We start from the raw sequence: 21,684 nt of genomic DNA on the forward strand, positions 1-21,684 counted from the left end.
TTTGCCGGACTCTGATGTTTCCACTGTATGGTTTCACTCAAAAAAAAAAGACATTTCTGTTTCAGACAAAGGTACAGTAAGATACATCCAATGTGTATCTAGATAAACTATTCTATAATCAATGATGTGCAGTACTGTGTATTTTCTGGCAGAAATGCAGCATAATGTATTTTTCCACAGAGACACCACGGCTATAATTAGAAATGCAGTTTCCCACCACCCTCTTACACTCACACAGGTGTATTTTGCCTTTTTATTTATATTCATTTGCACTGCAAATTTGTGAACACCCTGGTACAAGAGCACAGCAGCAAAAAGGGGAGGACAATTTGTTCCTCATAAAAAGAACCAGTGTGTGTGTGTGAGTGTTGTCTGTGTTTGTGTGTATTACTAAACCTACCAGAGTGCAGGGAAATGAACAGCATCAGCACTTACAGTGTGGTGTACTGCAACACTCACAATCTTGCTTATTCTTTGAAATGAACTCTGAATTTACCAAGCATGCAAATAACTATGTGTGTGCCTAATGCATATAATGAATGGTTGTACAAAGAGTTCACCCAGTCAGTATGTGGCCAAGGGAAAATGAGACAAGATGCCCCTGTGGTGTGTGTTGTTAGTCAGACTAACTCATGTGACGTGACCTTTCATAGGTTATTAGCAGAGAAAATGAGGGAGCATCAGCAATGTCACCTTCACTGACATCTTTATATTATTTCCTCAGTGGTGAAACATTTACTCAAGTACTTGAGTATAATTTTGAGGTACCTGTATTTGATGCTATACTCCACTATATTTTAAAAGGAGAAATAGTGATTTCCACTTCACTACATTTAATAAACAGCTATAGTTACTTTAAGATTTTTTTGTACACAACATGCATTATAGATCAAACAGCCTGGAATGGAATGATCCGAGTACTTTTTCCATCACTATTTTTCTTAAATTAAATGAAGTTATACTGATTTTAAAAGATAGGTTCACAAAATTTTCAGGTGCTCATATGAACAGTTAACCAGGTTTCACTTGCTGAGCATATTCCTCTTGTTCATACAGGGCATTAAGAGATCCCTTCTTAATGGACTTCCAGTGTGAGAGACAGGGGACAAAACCCACTGTAGAAAAATGTACTCAGACTGTTTATCAGATGGCTAAAGACTTGTATTAAAACTTTTCTCACCAGATACTTTTGTGTAAGGTCTACTCCTCTCAGTTACTCGGTTTAAACATAACTGACAATTATTTGGAATAAGTAGCCTACGTAATAAATTAAAACAAAATCTTAGGTGGGAGGGGGGGTGATTGAAACTCCAGGATAACAGCGGTAAGCGGGACAGAGAAATCAAAAGGACTGTCAAGCATAGGATGCATATTTCATCATTTATCAGAATAAGGTCATTTATAACATCTATAATAGAATAGAATTTATTTGGTTTATATTAGAATATCAGTGGGTTGCCAATATTAGTGGCTGTAGCCTACCAACACTGGCTCACTCTGGGCAGACTATGTTAACCATTTGGGCTGTTCATACAGTCTCTCGAGGGAGAGAGAGCAGCTCCTGTAGCAGCAGTGACTGACAAGCCCTCAGGGCAGCTCTAAGTTACTTCTTCGTCCTCTCACGTTGGACTGAGGGCAGACTGGACACTACAGTGACTTACTATCGCCTGTCAAGGCACAAGTGTTATTACAACACAGGCCGGGCCGGGGCTAGCAGGTTAGCATGGTAATTTCAGTAGATATATCTGTAACACAATACATATAGTCTTTGACACGACATCAGAGCTGTTACTTTTTTACATTCTTCTGATTGTGTTAGTTAATTCTTGTTAAGCTAAAATTCTGGCCATATCTTACCTTTGTACCTTAGAACTGAGATGAAATCAAGACTAAACTGTTACTAAAGCTGTATTTGGTGAATGACTTATGTTTACAATACTGTAGCTCACAAAGAATGAAGCAACAGTTTTAAAATGTTAACGCATCCACCGAAGAACTCTGTCAAAAAGTCACCAAAGCTCTGTCAATCAAAGACTTTGTCCATCTGTTTTCCAGAGAACAGAAGCAACACAGAGAAAAACAAAAAGAGTAGGGGTTGCAGTTTCTGAGAAAGTGGTTTCACCAACAGAGCATCAAAAGGAAAAACAGCCCCGGTGTTTTCAGGAGATAATTTGAGTGGTGTTGTACTGCAAAATATCGCCTACATATGTATCACTTGAGAATCCTACATGAAATAAAATCATCGCCTTTGTATTTTCTTATTCATTGTGTGGGTGACATGAACTGGCCACTTCACAGTAAAGCACATCATGTAACAGTGGATACTGGATTATGTTTTCTGTGGGTAAATGAATAGGCCTCAAATTAGAAAATGCATAAAGCTCAAAGGACGTACTGAAGGAGAGAAGACGTCCTTTGATATTAGAGGATTAACATATTTTGAGCTTGAAAGTGGCTGTGATTTATGCAAGAGAGCTTCCAGAGCCCTCAAGGTAATTGTGTGATTCTTCCACCTCCAGTGACAGAAGGCAGGGTATTGCCATGACGCCCCGGTGCTGCAGCATATACAGTAAATTCACTGTGGAAAAAAACAGTTTCTAAACTGCTTGTTAAGTCCTACTTTAGCATGACAGAAATGTACAGAGTTAGCATCATATCATTCGGTACTGAGGCTTAATGTGTTATGATCATACCTTTTTTAAAATACACTTTTAATCAAACAATATTATCTCAACTATACCTTCTTTTGGAGGTTACAGGTAAAATCCCAGGTGAACGTTAGACCAACAATGGAAATAGCAGAATTTTTGTGAAATGAACAGGGGACTAATTTTGTAGTTTTTAATCATGATCAGTCAAAACAGCGATGAGAAAATGCCTCTTGTTTTTGTGTGTTCATTGCCAAATATATCTGCATTTCACAGCTTAACCACTTGGAATATTACAATTGTGCTGAAGCCAAAATAAAAGCTTCCAACCGATATTTCTGGTCCCATATGGTGACTGTTGGATAAAATCTGTAGAAGCAAAAATGTGTTTTGTCAAAACATAGAATGCTGGCTGAATAAATTGGCTGAAATTTACCAGATTTTATGTGTTCAACTGATCTGACCCCAAAGGAAAGCACTCTATGAAACAAGAACACCACTGCCATTGATGCTAATGCACCTGAAACCAGTAAACTCGAAAAGCAGTTTAGACCCACAAACGTAGACATGGTGATGTGTGCCATCTACAGGCAAGCAAAATAATAGCTTCTACACTTCAATGCAATTAGGGATTTTTGTTTTTCTAGTTGCTATTTGTGTACGTGTGCGTTAGAGGATTTATTTGTTAAATTTTAAACCTGCAAATGTTTGTTTAACTGAAACTTGCCACTGCAAGCAAGGATAATGCAGAGATACTAGCATTCATGCCTGCAGGCTTTATGGTTTATGTCAGGTGGGAGTGAGAAACTTTGTTAATGCTTGACAACATTTGTAAGCGTAGACTTGATGGCCTTTTACTATGTGGATTAGTATTTACTTATGGATTAACAACATTTTTGCCAGTGTTAAAGTTGTATGCTATACCTTTCTCTACATGTAGGGGGCAACATGATCACGTCTAAATCCCCAGGTTTAAAGTGACGTTGCTATTACTTCCCTTTGCTACTGAATTGCATGAGCCTTTCCTTCCTTACCACTGTTGATGTGCTCTTGAGCCAGGCACTTAACCATGGACAGCACCAGTAGTGCTGCTCCCTGGCCAGCAAATCAGGCTGTGGTTAAGCGTAGAGCAGGACGTTATGGCAGGAGACCATTCCCACTCTGCCAACTGAAGATTTTTATCTGTTGCCAAGAAAGGAAGGAACAAAGACATTTGTGTATTGCATCTCACAGGCAACACTGCCTAAAAACAGACAGATTCTTGCAAATTACCATCAAAATCATTCATGACTTCAGCCGTTTTCTAGATTTTGTTGTTGTTGTCTGGTGTTAGTCTATGTAATAAAAGACATGTTAATCAATTTGTGAGTGATAACATAGCCTCAGTGCTGTATCTGAATATTGGTGATGGGGCTACCCTTTTAATTACATTTGAATCACAGGATGTGCCTTCAGGAATAAGTTCAGGAGTAGCCGGCCACTCCAACCACAAGACATGCCAGTCCACCAAAGGAACAGGGAATTCTGTATAATCTGCACAAAAAATTTAAATGCATTTGGGTGCACAAGTGACGCTTGGACAAAATCACTCACCCTCCAACACAGAGACCCGTTTACAATACCTGATACTGATACCTTTGGCTTGGTTGTGCATGTGGAGTGTGCAGCAGGACGTTACAGCAGAAGAGCATTCACGCTTCGCAAACTGAAGATTTCTATCTGCTGCCAAGAAAGAAAGAAAAGACCTTTGTATATGACATCACAAAAAATGGGGAAAATGTAATCACATATAAAGAATTCTATGGTATGTCACTAGCAGAATTTGCTGTACAAGAGCTGTATTTCTAAGATTAGCTTAAAACATCTGCATCTAAAACATTTTTCTATAGAGATCCATCTGGTGGAGTGTATGAAAGATTGTTAAAACCTCAGATAATGACTGATAGTAAAACTAAGAAGCAAAGTGATAACACATGTCATGAAATGACACTCAAGAGGACAAAGACATGTCACGAGAGTAAAAGTGTTGTGTTTATAGGTTGCCAAGACACAGTTGTCTGGCTACAGGGGATGCCTGGTGATTTACCTCAACAACAGATTCTCATGAGTGTCAGAGTGTTTCACCTGAAAGCAGATCAACACACACACACACACACAGTACATCAGACACCCTATAGGATAAGAGCAACACTTGAGTGCACTGTGTCTAGTTATCTCCTCCTCTTGTCATTAAACTAAACAGGATACAGGGAGAAACGTCAGGGAGACAGCTTTTTTGTGGCTTGTTCTGCCATGTCATAGTGGTTTCAGATCAGCGTGAGAGAAGCCATCACTATTTTGAGATGGCTTTTTCTTAGACTAAGTGGCTAAGATGAAGGCCAAGGCTTTGTCAGTAAGGGAGTGCACCTGGATGTCAGAGGAGTGCCACCTAGTGGATGAACTGCACGGAGACCCCCAGAGAGACGGACTGTGTTTGCCAAACATCTTCAGGTCCAAAAAAGTGAAGCCGCTCACTAGGGTTCAGACTGGACCCACTTACCAAGTCTACCACACAGCCAGAGAGTTTCTGTTGGAGGTGCTGGACAGAGGAGCCGTCCGGGAGCTGATCAGGAGAGCTGCTGGGGTGAAGGCTGGAGCTAACCGTCCGTCATGCAGCCAGAACAGAGACCAAAGTGCAGATCTCTCTGAAGGGGAGTATGCCGAGGCGCTAACATGGTTCTCTATAGTCCTACAGAGCGGTCTGTCTGTAGGAGAGAACTGCAGCTTTGGCTCTGAGCTGACCCTAAAACTGGATGGCTGGCAGGGTGTTCTGAAGAGAAACAGCTTCCAGACCAACCTCTTGTCTCTGACCAGACTCGGGGATGAAGACAAGTTGGAAGCCCTCTCTGCTTTCTGTTGCCACCTAACCAGACGCTACCAGGCCTTATACACACCTGGTCACAACCTGGCTGTGAAGAAATACCAACTTTCCTACGAGCACAGTCCTTGCTCTCTCTCTCTTGCCCTCCTCTGTGACATGAGCTCAGGGTTCATCTGTAACATGTTTCTGTACTGTCCAGAGCAACTCCAGAGGCAGAGTAGGAAACCTGTAGTTGAGCAGGTGGTCGGACACCTGCTGAGACCTTTCTGCAGCCACAGACACCCAGTTCAGCTGGACAGCTCTGCCTGGATGGAGGGCAGGCTCACAGACACCTTCAATGGCTTAGGGGTGGATATTAATTTTGTTCCAACTGTTAAAAGGCAAGTCACGGACCCAACATCACCTTCAGCTCTGCAAGTCACGCAGCATCAGCTCCAACAAGCATGTGAAGGCTCACTGTCTGAACATGTAGCCCACCTGCAGGGCTGGACCGGACCTGCTCTGTTTCCTCAGTCGGACCTGAAAGGATCAGTGGCGGATGTGTTTCTCCCAGGCCTCTGGGCGACGCTACACATCCTCTGCATCAACACATTTATGCTCCACACTCTGCAGAGCCAGGGCTCAAACAGGCAGCTCCACTTGACCGAGTTCACCAGGACTCTGGCCTCTCAGCTGGCCATGGACAGCAATGTCACTGTGCCTGTTCTGCCACAGCTGAACAGCACTTCATACCAAGAGACAAGTTTAACAAATCCTTCCAAGCAAAGGTTAGTCTTACTTTTTGTTCTAATGTCTAATAAGATCCTACATGTTTTTAGATCTTGGGAAAAAAACAACAACAAAACAAACGAAAAAAAATTTCACACACAATTTCCCAGATCCAAAGGTGCCACATCCAGTTTTTAATGTTGTGACTACATTAAATTAGGATACAATGTGCAACATTGCCCAGGAATAAGAATGTGGTTCTGCCACTGGTCTTGCAGGGTAAATACTTTCAGCTGTGGTCAGATAATGGAAAATAAGAAACAATGCCGCAGCTCTGCAGTGAGGCAGCAGAGGTGGAACAGACCAGGAGTGTGCGGTTTGGACAACTCCGGCAACTCCTGCTACTTAAACGCTGTGTTACAGTGTCTGTGTTCCACTGTGCCCTTTGTAGAGCACCTCCTCAATCAGGACACTCGCAAAGAGCTGGTAAGGTAAGACCACCCACCAGCTCTCTTTCTGACTTGCTTGAAAATTGACATTTCGTTTCCCCACCGGGTTAACCTCTGTTCATGCAGGTCTAAGTGCCGGGTGGCTGAGGTGTTTGTGCGTCTACTGGAGGAGATGTGGATGGGAAGGAGCTCCAGCTGTGCTCCTGTGGAGGCCAGGTCTGTGCTGTGCTCCATCCTCCCCCAGTTTAACAATGACTCCCAGCAAGACGCCCAGGAACTGCTGCTCTTTCTCCTCAATGCACTCCATGACGACCTCATAAAGGTGCAGCTACAGTTATCACATGTGCACCATCACTCACCACGTACCTCTATGTGGCAAATTACTACACCTACAGAAAGAGTCAATCTGTGTGTGTTTGTGTATGTTTTCCAGGTTGCAAAGCGCCAGAAGTGCTCCTCAATGCGACAGCAGAGACGAGCACAGAATAGAAACTGTGCCACTGCAGCGGTGGAGTCCACCATTGTCACCCACATGTTTGAGGGCCAGCTGAGCTACATGACTCTCTGCATGCACTGCGACCACCAGGCACACAGCACACAGACCTTCACTGTACTGTCACTACCAATTCCAACAGATATCATTAAGTGCTCCATTCAGGTACCCTGTAACAGCTGCAGGTGCTTGCAGCTTCCAACTTGCAACATTAAAAGCATCATCCAGACTGTATGCATGTCATATTTTAGATATTGGTGGTCTTGTTCTGTGCTGTCTCACAATTCTGTCTTTATGCTGTGCAGGATTGCCTGTCACTGTTCTTCGAGCAGACTACCCTGTCAGGAGGCGAGCAGATGCTGTGTTCAGTATGTGGGCTGAGGAGAGAAACAGCAGTCCTTACTTGTATGGACAAACCTCCCGAGATCCTCATGTTGCACCTGAAACGGTGGGTAGAAATGTGTGGTGATGGTGATGGTGGTGGTGGTGGTGATGGTGATGGTGATGATACTCAAAAACACTAATTTGACATTTTAATAATGGATGATTTAAGTGAGCATAAACATTCATCAAGTTGTGGCCCATTCTTGTGAAGTACATAAACAATGCATTACCCTGGAAATACTAGAGAGCTAATGTTGTAGGTATTATCAGCTGTAATGGCTTCTTAAATCCATGTGATCTTTATCTCCTCTGCAGGTTTGGTTGCAAGGGGAAGAATCAAGTGAAACTGAGGACTAATGTTTTCTTCTCTGCGACGCTTGATCTCACCCCGTTTCTATCCAGCTCGATAGAGAATACCTCATATTCCTCTTACTGCCTTTATGCTGTTGTGGTGCGTAAACACATACACACATAAATTAATTTCAAGATGAAATATCTTTTGATGGCAGTAAATTGTATCTAATGGCTGATTATTTAAACACGGAAGGTGTAGGTAGACGTTTTCATGTTTTACACTTAATTCTTTTTTTGGAGTGACAGAAAAAGTTTGAGAAGCACTGATCTAAATGAACTCTTACTTTCTCTAGAATCATATAGGTAATCTGAACATGGGTCACTACACAGCTCTGTGCCAAAACACCCTGACCCAGACCTGGCACTGTTTTGACGACTCAGCGGTCAGAGAGGTAGAGGACAGCCTGGTGCAGTCTCCAAATGCCTACATGCTGCTCTACAGCCGCGAGCCTTTTCAAAAGCCAAAGATTCATGGACTATGAGTTCTCTGACTAAATCCATGAGCGGACTGAGCTTTTTGTTGTTTGGGTTTTATCAATAATCTGCTCCTCATTGGTGAACTTCCATAGTCAGACAACATCTCTGATGCTTGTTTTTTTTTTTTTAAACCTTATTCCAAATAGATTTTAAAAAGATCAACTGTTGACTTTTGTGCCATTATTATAGCCAACTGTTGTAATGTTTGTACACCATATTGTCCTATAACTTCACCAGAAAAGGGATTAGAACATGGTTTATGTGGCACCACTATAGCTTATAGATTCTGAAACAATCACAGGCACAAACACTAATTTGAAGCAGTTTTAATAAATAGTCATGAGTAGTTTGAGGTTAATATAATTGTTATATCTGAAACAATTGTTTAGAGCATTAGGAAATAAAATAAACATGTACAAGTAAAAAGAAAAAACGATTATGATCTCATGCTAGGCAATAAAACTGTACTCAGGAAGCAGAGTGTCAAATCCTGCCACCTCAGATCTGTGGTCCATTCAAAACAATTATCAGTATAGTTTGTGCTTGCCCTTGTCAGTCGGTCGGTCAGCAAGTCAGGCATCAAATGTTGACAGTAACGCACTCCTGTCAAAAGTCAATGAGGTCAATTTCTCACGTCTTCATATTCTCATGGGTCAGTACTAAATTTAATCAGATAAATCAAAATTCCAGCCTCCTAGAAACATGTTCCTTCAAAACCAGCATCACTTGTATAAGCCAAGAAGGCCACGTTATCCCAGTAATTGTTCCTCTAAATACTTTTTGTGTTTGAATATAATAATGTAAAGAGTTAAGTATGTTTAACAGAGAATTAATTCTACAACAACCTTTATAGAAGCAGGTACGTTTTTTTTCTGTCACTGGCAGGACCGAGTAAGACGAACAAGATCTCAGCTTCAGTATCGTTTCAAAGCATTCTGATTCGTCTGCTGTTAAACAATGTGTCCTACATAAACAACTTAAATTGATTGCATATTGTGTAAGTGCAAGAATTGGGCTAATATGAACAAGCAATAATCTCAGTTCCTGCTTCTCTTTATGAAGAATGCCAAATTCTGCACTCACTTCCACCACCTTTAAGATCATGTCAAACATCAAAAGGCTATAGAGTTAAACCCCTAAAACATATGGTTTGACTTTATGAATATGGTGATACCATGATGGCTGCTACTTTCAAGAAAAAAAAAAATTATAATTTGGTCACTTAACAGATAACACCTTGTCCTCAAGTATTTACATTTTTAAATGTGCAACATCAGCAGTGGTAAGTATGTACATGCCATCTAACTGTTAACCCTGGTGTATACAAGGTAAAAGAAAGCTCAAGATCAGTTCTGCGATACGGCCATCCACACTGAGTGCAACAGAAATGACAGTGAAGAGCATCTGAACCAGCTGTCAGCCCTACAACACAACCATCAAGGTATAGAAGAAGAAAAGGAGCATCCGTTTAGTCTCTAGATTATCAGTAATATGAACAGACGGCATGTTTAACAGGTATAAGGTCCTCTAGGAGCTGAAGCATTGCACAGTGGGCCTGCACCTTTCTCCGATCTGCGCCAGACGGGATCTCATAGCCACTCGCTCGAGTCAAGTCCTTGCGCGCACACACACGACTAGTTAACACGTAACTACGTGCACCAGGTCCTCAGAGCTGTGATTTGAAAAAGAAAAAAACAACCTCTAGGCTTGAGCGTCGCTACCCTGGTGTAGAATTCTCTCTCCGTGTGCTACAGCCTCCATCACAGGGTGGAGTAAAACAGGATGTAGGCTGCAGAGGACTTGACGGAGGAGGTGGAGATTTCAGACACCTCGTGGTCATCGAACTTGTACCAGCGCTGTTTCAGGGCATTCTTACAGTAGGCTGTGTAATGGCCGCCATCTAGACCGCCGTAGTGGTTCTGGTAGTGGAAAAGAGGAAGGTTAAGCTTATTTAAACAGCAAGGTAACACATATTTACATCACTTATAAAAAAAAAAAAACTGAGGCTGGAGTTTTCAGTGTGTGCTTAACTTATACTTGATACTTATAAAGACAAAAAAGTGTCAAGTGTCCAAACACATTGCTATGAAAAGTAGAAGTAGATTATTGTCTTATTTTCCAACAACTTATGGACCCTGCCAACCAAAGATCTGACAGCTTTATGAAAGAAGTACAAAATATACCTACATATCAATAGTAATAATACTACATACATTGTCTGCATTTCTTAACCTTCTTTTTATGACTGTATTGAGCATATTTCTCTTGTTTTTTGTTTTGTCTGTTGGCATAAGCCTACAGTCTTTTGTCCACCCAATACACTTTATTACATTATTATACACAGAATTAATTTCACTTCTACTTACAGAAACGCCATACAGGTTGTATCTCTTCAGGCTCTGTTTGGGTCCAATGACGTACTGGGCCAGGTCCAGATTATCTAGAGGGAAGTCTACAGATGTCTGCAGCTTTTGCTTCCATCTTCCCTCAAAGGAGAATCTGCAGGAAATACACACATGAAAGAAATATCGGGTCAATGTGGTAACACTGAGAAGAAGGCCAAAAATAAAAGTCCAAACTAAAAATTCAAAAATTCTTGGGACTGTTTCAAAGTTTCCTCATCTTATTTCACAAACAGTGAAAGTGCAAACATCAATTAAGAAATAGTATTACTAAAAGTAAAGAAGAATTTAGTCTTGGTCTACATCATTTTAAATGTCAACATCACTACAGACCGTTTTAAGTGCACCAGGAGAATGGGTGGGACCTTCCAGATCTCGAGTTTCTTGGTGGAATCTCTGTGGGCCTTGCAGTGTCTGCAGAACACCTTGTTGTTGTCGGTCAGCTTCTCTTCCTTAGAGAAGAGCCTCAGACAATCCTGCCAAAAAGCAACAAACATTTCAAACTTAATTATTTTAATAATTTTTCACTGCCCTCAACAATAAATCTAAATGCTGTTACGGCAAGAACACTTTGTGCCTCAGTAAAGGACATACACATGACCGACCTGCAGGGAGCACTTGCTGGTGGAGGCCAGAGGCAGTGACAGGTACATAAAGGTCTCAAATATCCGTGACTTTCGATGGCAGGTCAGACACTGCACAGTGGACTTGAACTGCCCCTGGAACAGCGCTACAATGATGGATTCGTTCAGCAGCTTGTGTTTGCTCCATGCCAGGTCGGCTGCCATCTGATCATCCAGATGGTCGTTTTCCTCCTCCTTGTAACGCTTTCTGTTGTCCGCCTGACACCAGAGATGGAGAAACAACATGATGGCACACAGGAACAACTGCAGCCCACTAAAGCAGATACAGACTACCAGACTATACTGGTCATAATTATACTACTGCAGTTAGCACTGAAAAAAAACACAGAACTCACTGAGAACTACAGACTGAATTTCTAAGTGATAAACTTTGTATTCAACACCTAATAATCAAAATCTAATCTCTTTCAGTTTCATTAGCATGCAGTTCAGCCAGTTCACTCTCGTTAGAATAGGCAGGAAGATGTGAAAGGCAGGTGAAAACTTGCTAGTTAATATCTCATCAATTACACGGACTGATTTATCAATTAGCCTGGAGAGACAAAGTAGACTGGGTCTGGGAAAGCCTGAGGGCAGACAGGTCTGAACATCACACAAAAGGGACTTGATGAGATGGAGAGTGTGTCATGAGAAATGCATGTCATCAGCTGTTAAAACCCAATTGGCAATATCCTTTAAATTTGAAAGTCTGAATAGCTATTTATGTTAAATGGGGTGAAAGTGCTACTTCAACTCAACCCCAGGTGGAGACAGTATCACAGTATCTCAAAGCTACCAAACCATCTCCTCTGAAAGGTTAACAGTGGCCTTTGCTAGGAAAAATGTCTTTGAAAAATGATCAGGTTTTACTGTTTTGTGTAAGTTTAAAAATAGAATAACATAAAAATTAAGCTATGAAATGATCCTTTTCTGTCTTTTCACCAATTCACCTAGTCCTAGCCTCCATTCAAACGCACATGGAGCCAGCACAATCAGTCAATACAGGCAATGAGGCATGTCTTGGGTCTACATGCAGAGGTTCTGACAGATGCAGACACGCTACACTCACACTGCTGCAGGTGGACCAAGGACACACAGCTATTTACTTACTCTCTAATTTGCCATCAAAATGAAACCCATTGAAAAAACAGAAAGAAAGAAAATGATGAAAGACTAAGTTTTATTATTAACAGGCAAATGTGCAACAACATACAGGGGTAGTAGAAAGCAAGCCTTAGAAAGCCATGGTTAAAAGGAATAAATTACTCATTATTTATTCACTCAATATTTAATTCAAAGGTGAGTTATGTCTAAGAATTGTAAGTGTGTGCACTACCTTGTTGAGGTCCTCATGGAGTCCATCCATAAGGAACAGCAGCAGCTCCTGGGAGTCTTGTTGGTCATAGCCAGCAAACTGCTCATTGATCTTGCCGATGGTGATCTTGAAGTCCCGCGGGCTGATGCACTTGTACAGACCGGCCCACAGGGCCTTCATAATCACACCAAACTCCTCCGCCACCTCCCCTTTATGGCCAAGGATGTTGGACCTGGCAGAGGAAGAGAACAGAGACAAAGATGTTAAATATTTCCTTAATTAAACCTGATTCTTTATGGTAGGTAATTCCACTTGACCTGACCTGTTGATGTCCTCCAGGTAGTAATTGTTGTTGAAGTACTCAGCCATGGCAGGAGTGTTACACAGACACTGCAAGATGGAGTTCATGTAGCATGTGTTGCCCATGTTACGAAGGCCAGTCAATGATGCGCCAAGACCACCAAATGTAGGATTCAGGTTGCGAATTTTGGCAGCCGAAGGTCGCACAATCTCTACTTTAGTATACGCTTTAGCAATAGCAGGTCTGGAGGGCAGAGGAGCACAATGAGAGAATATCAGACTTGTTTCTGCAGAGATAAGACTCAACGAAATACAATGTGTAACTCAATTATGATAATACAGTCCCCTCCAAAGGTATTGGAACTGTAAGGCAAATTCCTTTGTTTTAGTTTTTCGTGTTTTTAGATGTGAATACCAGCAAATAAAAGCGGAAATTCTGAACTCCTGTCTCATACTCATCTTTTGATCTTAAACCCAAATGTCTTCAGTGAAAAACAAAGGAATTTGCCTTACTGTTCCAATACTTTTGGAGGGGACTGTATATGATTCATGCATACATTGTCCACTTATCACAGTTGCCTGAACATGACTGGAGGCTGAGCCCAGTAAGCACTGTTTCAGAAGATTGCCTGTCATATTATGTCACACATTTCGGTTAGATCTGTTCTAAATTTGGCTGAAAGCTGAACATTTTGATCCCCAGGTTACATATTACTGTTGTTTCAACAGCATCCAAATGACTATATTACATTGTGAAGCAGGTTCTGGCTACATGTTGAAATATAGTAACTGAAATGCTGTGACCATTAAATCAAAACTCAGTGTTGTCCCTGTTGGGATTGGTTCCAGGTTAACAACACAAATCAGCTTTAAATATCCATACATGCCCAGTGACCAGAAGAAAACCCCCCAATACAACAACTTGTAAAAAAGTCAACTCAACTAGTTGGCAAGATATTAAAAAATGTAATTAAATCACACAAATACAACAATATCAGAAGCTATAGGGTTGAATCAACATCTCTCTGACACACTGTCAACAATCAAAAATGTTCACAGAGGCATTATCCATTAGGCTTTATAATAATTTATAATATACAGGGATTTTTATTTTTTGGTCACTCAGTGTATGTTATAAGTTGCATTGACAAATCATACCAAGCAGACATAACACTGTTTGCCTGGTGTATCATAAAACATCTGTGAGCCTTACTTGGTCTCTCTGTTGATGGTGGGTATGACAGCAGCAGTGGTCAGGGCGGTGGCTTTCTTCTGGGCCTCCTCTCTCAGCTCCTGGCTGATATCAGGGGAGGAGTAGGAGCGTTTCAGTTTGGACTGTTCCCGCTCTTGTTCACGGCTGGTGTCTGGCTCAGCGGGTTGTGATGGTTTCTGTTTGACTGTTGGCGGTGTGGAGGGTGGGGTCTGGGGAACAGTGACCTCAGGAGGGTACAGGTGGACACGGTTGGTTGGGGAATGGTAGTAGCGGTAAGTCCCAGTTACTGTGTCAAGGAACTAGCAAAAAAATGGGGGGGGGGGGGGGGGGGGGGGAACATGACTCAATTTAGAACAATAGGCAGAACAAATCAGGCGTGAGAAAATAATTATTTCTCAGTTAATAGATAGCCCTTTTTAACTTTTATCTTTCATCTTCAAAAACTCCAAATGACTTAACGTATTTCAGGTTTAAACATCTGGTACCTTCATCCAACCAACAGGAAGGCCCGGCACACTCCTACCCATCTCCTCACTCCTTGCTCTCGTCAGGGGCTCCCTCTGTGAAACACACACACACACACACACCGACACACACACACACACACACACACACACTTACTTCACTTAAAAGTTCTTTACAAAAACAATTATGACAGAGTTTCAGGGCAACAGGTGTTTCTGAAGCCCAGTGTCTCAAACATGTCTGGCATTGTTCAACTGTATTATTCATTTACCAAAAAGTCACATTTCTGTAATGTAGAAATAATAATTGGGAAAGACAACTGGAAACATTTTAAACAAAATCAATTTAAGAATGTCTGCAACACAAAATCATCTCCAGTATTTAGATTGCATATGTGGTTGTTGCATTTATCTATCAAATTGTTTATGATTTGGGTCTGTCATATACTCCACTCTGACTGACAGTGACGCAGGTTAAACACATGATGGCAGTCTAGCTTAATGAGTCAACGCGAGTGAACCAGCTTGGGTCAATGGGCATCTACAATACATTAGTAATGGAAATGAGAAGGATGGAAAAAAAGTTAAACGAATATGAATTAATATCAATGAAAAGACTCCCAGAAAAGAGATAACGAGAGCTGGACAATAAGAGTTAGTGGGTGAGACGTGAGAGTGTAAGCCTACAGAGAGAACTGAAAGGGAAACTTAATTGGTTCTTCTGTAATGTAATTCAGGGTAATTATATGGTTTAGCAGAAGTGTGTGAACCACATTTGCAGATACCAGCCATCTCTGTGTCAAATGTGGATTAAATATGCATTTTGTAGACCCACAACTTACATGAGTCAGCTGTATAAAAAGGGGTATAACATTATTAGATCTTTTATCTTTAAAAATAATATATAGCATAAATGTTAAACCTGCCTTTAACATTCATTTTGTTTATGTACCTTCCCACAAACTATGGGGTGAAATGTAACACCAAACTGTAGTGGTAAAGAACAAAGACAAGAGAACTCACCTTAATTTCACTAACAATATGGTTCGGAATAGGGGAGTCCAGAGACATACTCTTTGAGGGTGTGTCAGGGTTCTGCTCCTTTCCCCTCCTCTCTCTGTCCTCCCACACCCTGTTCTCTTTGACTTCCTCTTCTTCTGCCTTCTGCCTCTCCAGTTTCTTTTTCTCATGGTTTCCCGACCCCTCCTCTTCCTTCCTCTTCTCACTATCCTCCCTTTCTTTCAACTGCTTCTCCTTCTCCCGCCTCTCTTCCTCCAAACGACGCTCCTTGATGCGTTTCTCCTGCTCTTGCCTCGCCTTCTCCATTACTGCCACCACCTCAGAGTGTATTTGACTTTGTTCTTCTTTAGACAGAGACGTGTTGGAGATTAAGGGTGGTTTGACTGAGCGGTCAGGAACAAGTGGTCCATTCTGGGCAGAGTCATTCGCTGATCCGTTCTGGCTGGGCTTAGGCTCATCAAACACCTGGACAGAGGGTTTCTTGGTACGGTCAAACTGGGACAGGAGAACAAGAGGGTTAAACAAAACATGAGTGTGGTTTGGACACACTTGAGAGTCGTAATGTTTGGTTTTCTTCAAAAGTGTCAGGGTAGATACAATACCTGTGGGAAGGCCTTGGCTGTTGCAGGTGTCTGGCTGGATGTGGGTGCAGCAGGGCCCTTGTTACTATGGTCTAGCCCAGAATTTGTGGAGCCTGCAACGGGCAAACCGATAATGTCTGACAACCTGTCAGTAACCACAGAAGTTTTGGATGCGGGGGGTTCTGCTGGCACAACCCCGTTCACCAGCACATGAGTGGAAGGTTCCTGAGGCTCGGGTGTTACCTCAGGCTCTGGTTGAGGTGGGGCCGGAGGCTTTGGTTCCTCTAGGGATGGGTAGCTAAAATTCACTGTTGAAAACATCAAAGAAAATAAAATTAATTCAAGAGAGAATGACTTGCTTAGAAACATTAGACTAAAGAGTTCAGCTACACTGTACTTAACACAAGCCTTTACACTGCTACTGGGAAAGAATGGAGGTTCTGAAACTGGTCATAATGTGCAATATAGTTTATGTAGGAACATTTATTTTAAGAGCCTTTCAGAGCCTCTAAAATGTGCTTTGGAAACTATTGTGTATATTTATTACACACAAACAGTTTCCTATAGCAAGAGACCAGTAAAACCTGGTAACAGACATCATTTATTTGGTGTACTGACATTACAGGAAGGGATCAAATTCAGAAAACATAAGCACAGTGTGGGATGCAAGGTTCAGGAATAGATTCTGTGGTGAATCTGAAAGTATGACATTTTGATAAAATCTGGGATGGAATAAAGCACACTTTATTTTACAAATGTACTGATTTTCTTTGACAGTTTCTTAAAATAAAATAACAGCTACATTACCACTAACCCTGGCAATAAATAAATGGCCAACTAAAAATACATAGCTTGTAAAATGCATTCTAGTTATACTCACACTGAGGGAGGGTGCTGGTGATATTCTGCCTAGGGGGCCGAACTTTAGCGTTGGTTGTGTACATAGGGTAAAACAACAGCCAGTTCTCGTAGCCTCCCTCCAGCACCAGCGGCTCACTACGCAGGAAGGTGAAGCTGTCCCACTGTGGAGTGTGCAAACACATTATTGTACCTCACGGGAAAATTCTGCTGGTGTAATTCATACTATACAGTCACACACACACACGTGCGCACGCACGCACGCACACGCTCACACACACACACACACACACACACACACCTTAAACAGGGCATCTTTGAGGCTCCGCAATGTAGTGCCCAGTGTAAGGTCAGTGACAGAACTGAACCAGTCCAGCAGGACTATATAATCCACAAATCCCCTTCGCTTCCAATGCTCTTTGGACACCTCTGGAAGCTTTGCCTCAATCTGATTCACAGTGATTCTGAAAAGGCATGATGATATTTCAGTTCAGGAGATCAGGTTAAGCAGTTCAGACTTTCTTCTGTCATTGTTTGACAATTAATGACAGAAACAGGGCAAACAGAAAAACAAGTTAATAGAAGAATTTAGATTATTTCATCCTATCACAACCAAAACCAGATTACACATTCAGTATCAGATCAAAGAAACAACCAGGCCTTGTCCCCAAACCCTTTTCTCACCCTGGGCTAATAGCCTCTTCAGGCACGCAGATGCAGGTCTGGGCGGGGACCTGAATGTGAGACTCTTCAAAGTCTGTGTGGCTGCGGGCATCCATAACAATTATTGTAATTGTCTGGTCCTTCATCATGTGGAAAAGTTTCTCAGCTGTGATCCCACCAGCTGGCCCCGCAGCTAACAGATAAAGTCATCAAATCAACACAAAAGACTATACTTCATGGGTACAGGACTAAACATAATGGCAGGAAATTTCAGACTTCTTTTGTGTTACACTGCTTACATTTTGATGTTGCAGTCTTCAGCTCATTCTGTTCTCCATTTACCTGACATACAGACATGAAAGAAATCGATGCTGAAACCATCATCTTGTTAATACGCTAACAATTTTGATTTGACTGATTGGATTGGGCTTGATTTCTTCTTACATAAAATACCTCAGAAATGATAACGAAAATACCATTACTTACATCAATGCCTTTCATATTTGTTCATTAAGATAGTAGTGTTATGTTATTACTGTTATGAAGCGAGAGTAGATTGAAATAAAACCTAACCAAGTTCATTTATATCATAGGCAGAGAAAATGTTTGAAGGTTTAAATCACATTTTCTTTCCCAATAGGCACACAAATGTGCGGTAAATGCTTTACTAGACTCAACCAAAAACTTGCAACTTGCAAAACAACACTTTTAGACACACAGACTAAAATAGTTCTCATTTAAATGAAGCATCTGCCTCATGTTTCTTTAATATGAAGATACAATGACAGTATATTCATTATTTGACATTGCTACCTTTTTGCTGTCCTTCTTTTTTACTGATGCTTTTGGAGAGCCTCGACCAGCATCTTTCTCTGTTATTTCCTCCCTCCTTTTCTTCTCCTCTTGTCTCTCCTTCTCCTCAAGTTTTTTTCGAACCTCTACTTCCTCATACCTGTTTAAAATGTAAAGTTTACACGATTACACGCTCATGTTCTGGTGTCCTAGCTTGCAGCTTGCGCATTACATAATAAGGTGCGTACAGTGTAAGATAACAAAGTCTCCAACCTGAGTTTAAGGCTTTCAGAGAGCTTCTCGGCTTCTTCAATTGCTTTCTTAAAGCTGTTTGGCCCAAGCATGGTCATGTAATACTCCTTTGTACATTGGAATAGCAAAGAGTTACTCAGAAATATTTTTCCTTTACTCAAGACATTTATTTACATAAGAAACACTACACCTTTAGATTAACAAAGAAAACACACAGATTACAATTTTACAATTATTAACTATACCGGTTGCTGCTTGAAGTCTGGTCTCTTCTTGATGATGTCATATACTGTTAAATACTTCATGTACAGCACATAAGATTTCTCCTCATCTCTGTCAAGGCGACACTCCTCTGCCGCCTTGAAGATTTTGCAGGCACTCTGAACATAGCTGAAACACAGCAAAAAAAAACCCAACAACTTTTGCAATGTCCGTAGTTGAAGTTTGACTGGGGACATTTGTTGCATTTTCCCCCATCTCTAGACAGAGACAAATTCACAGTTGCTCTGTGTAATGAGTGTGTTTTCCAGGACTTTTGATTCATTACATCATTGCTGTTGGCTAACACACTGGGTTCATACCAGTAAACATGAAACCTGACGTTACCTTCTGGTGCTTGTCTTTTCTGGCTTAATTTCAGCCTTTTTATTGAGGTCACCTAGAGATGTGGACAGATACAGCTCCTTGACCCCGGTGGATACTGCAGGCATCTTCGCGGGTTTTGTTCAGTCAAAGCTCACAGGCAGGCAACCGGTCTGTACTGTACACAAGCTCTGAACATCTCTGGAAACATGTGACATGTGATAGCAAAATAAAGTCAACACACGCGGTTTCGAAAACTTTCAACAATTCCTGTTGCAAATCGCATCTATTAAACATTTAACGTTAAGTTACTGTTTGCTTCCAATATTATCAGTCACGTCTCAGTGAAATTACAATTAAACGAGCTTTGCTGTTAGCTGCCATTAAGCATTTGAAAATGGACAGAATAAGGACCATTACAATGAAAATAGGATGTCGTCGATTATAAGTTACACCTTGCGTTAGCCAAAATTAGGTAGCTTCTGCTTGTAGTCAGCTGGCGCAGGTAACTAAACGTTAAGTCAATATGGACGACAACAACATGAAATAGTTTCCTGGCTAATGTTAGCCGCGACCATTTGCCATGACTGGGTGACTGCTGGCCAGCCTACGAATAACTACAAGCACAAACCAACCACTGGGTTAATATAAACACCGTTTACCAAATTAAATGTTAACGTAGCCGTGTTACCTTTCACGTTAGCCAGCTAAGCTAGCTACGTCAGTTAGCAAACTACGCTCTGAGCTAAGTTGAGCGTTAACGTTAGGTTAGCTAACAAAGGTTGTCACGGCTATAATCACATTTAGCAGTAAACAGATGTCCCTTCGTAATAATGCCGACACATACACAGTGGACGATTGTTTAATAATATAATGTTAATTAGAATATTACCTCTTTCTGATCGGTTGCTTACACTTTAGCTACTTTTTTTTGACAGCTGACTCCTTGTTCCTCCTTCTCCTCTTCTTCTTTGAGGTTTTGCAGCAGCTGGCATCCTTAATGTTGCATTACTGCCACCTTCTGGAACATCTTTACACATCTTTATCAAAGCAAAGATACAAGCATATATAAATATTTTTTAAAAAGGGACAGTTGTATATAAACTACTAGTTGTGTCTGTGGAAGATTGTGGTCTAAAAACCTAAATGAAACAGGACATCATTTTCTGTCCAATTACATTGTTGTCTTGTGCAATACATTGTGGGGATGGCTTAAGTGGCATTGAAATGAATCCATATATCATAAATGTTTTGCAATCTGTTGTATGTTATTGTTTGATTGTGAGATCAAACTTTTCAAAACATCAAACATAAACCAATAAAGAGTTTATATAGGGTTCAAAGAGCATCCAGAAGAAGGAGTTTTGCTTTCCATGAATTTGTATATCAATCGCTTAAAAACACAATGTTAACAAAGTACTGCACAGGAATAAAATAAAACAAAAATACAAAAGCAGAGCGGTGGTGTCTTTTTCAGGAATGTCCTGTTAACACTCACACACATCCACAACAGGAAGCTTTTGTGTCAAAATCAATAGACAGAACAAATACAAAACATAATAAAACATCAAATTTCAAAGAAATACACAATCACACACAAAACAACAAATTATAAAGAAATACAAATATAAAAGAATGTAAGTTTAGTGGTGGTAACAAGGGAAGGGCAAGTGCTGCTACTCTTAGATTTATATTGCCAGTCCAGATATCAACCTTCCAGTAATAAATTAAGAATGCTAAAGGGAAAGAAAATAACAATATAAGTAAAAATGAATTGAATCAGTTATTATTCTACCACAGCTTGAACTCTTAATTGAAAATATGCTAAAGTTGCTGTTACCATGAGCCAGCTACCAAGTTTCTAAACCTAAACCTACGCCTAGCTCCTGTTTCTCTTTTTTCATCATCATCAATTTTCTTGCCATTATCAGTGTCTCTTTTCTGCTCCTACTCATGTCCAACTAAGTGATGAAATCCTCTGTCTATGCATTGTTTCTGACTTTTGGTTTAAATTATCAAACCCAATGTTGTTTCTTGTGATTGGCTGATGTCATGTTTATACGTTCAGCTTATTTGAATAAAAGCAACAGAATAAGATCCATCAGGAAGCACTTTGACTTTGATGTCACAAGGCAGTGCTAGAGCTTCAATTTCACAATTATGGTTAAACCTGCTTTCATCAGGTTCAGACTCACAGATGTAAAGGCTCACAGTGAGCACAATAGTCACAGTGTGCTCTGCGCCAT

The 21,684-nt window shown here is 41.0% G+C and overlaps 1 protein-coding gene across 1 annotated transcript; it reads right to left on the reverse strand.

Annotated features, from left to right (window-relative positions):
- Positions 1-8,683: 8,683 nt before the first annotated feature.
- On the reverse strand, positions 8,684-20,460 carry usp8 (ubiquitin specific peptidase 8). Its single transcript, XM_038700918.1, has 19 exons — positions 20,331-20,460; positions 19,463-19,639; positions 19,102-19,246; positions 18,878-18,963; positions 18,626-18,764; positions 18,112-18,154; positions 17,834-18,005; positions 17,451-17,613; positions 17,172-17,313; positions 16,313-16,599; positions 15,714-16,205; positions 14,712-14,786; positions 14,227-14,525; positions 13,036-13,257; positions 12,735-12,945; positions 11,381-11,617; positions 11,109-11,251; positions 10,740-10,872; positions 8,684-10,292 (listed from the first exon to the last, which is right to left on the reverse strand). Exons 2-19 carry the CDS (start codon positions 19,564-19,566, stop codon positions 10,134-10,136), a joined length of 3,252 nt encoding a protein of 1,083 aa, XP_038556846.1. The 5' UTR covers positions 19,567-19,639; positions 20,331-20,460; the 3' UTR covers positions 8,684-10,133.
- Between the last annotated feature and the right edge of the window lie 1,224 nt (positions 20,461-21,684).

The sequence above is a fragment of the Micropterus salmoides genome, unplaced genomic scaffold, assembly GCF_014851395.1.
Source record: "Micropterus salmoides isolate LMB-PRFRI ecotype aquatic unplaced genomic scaffold, ASM1485139v1 Ms_hic_scaffold_6, whole genome shotgun sequence".
Lineage (NCBI taxonomy): Eukaryota > Metazoa > Chordata > Actinopteri > Centrarchiformes > Centrarchidae > Micropterus > Micropterus salmoides.

Excerpts from the sequence above, each read along its gene's own strand:
- usp8 (XM_038700918.1), bottom strand. The coding sequence starts at position 19,566 with ATGCCTGCAGTATCCACCGGGGTCAAGGAGCTGTATCTGTCCACATCT. Across the intron at positions 17,314-17,450 it reads TCAAAGATGCCCTGTTTAAG|TGGGACAGCTTCACCTTCCT; the intron begins GTGTGTGTGTGT and ends CACACTCCACAG. Across the intron at positions 14,787-15,713 it reads ATATTGTTAGTGAAATTAAG|AGGGAGCCCCTGACGAGAGC; the intron begins GTGAGTTCTCTT and ends TGTGTTTCACAG.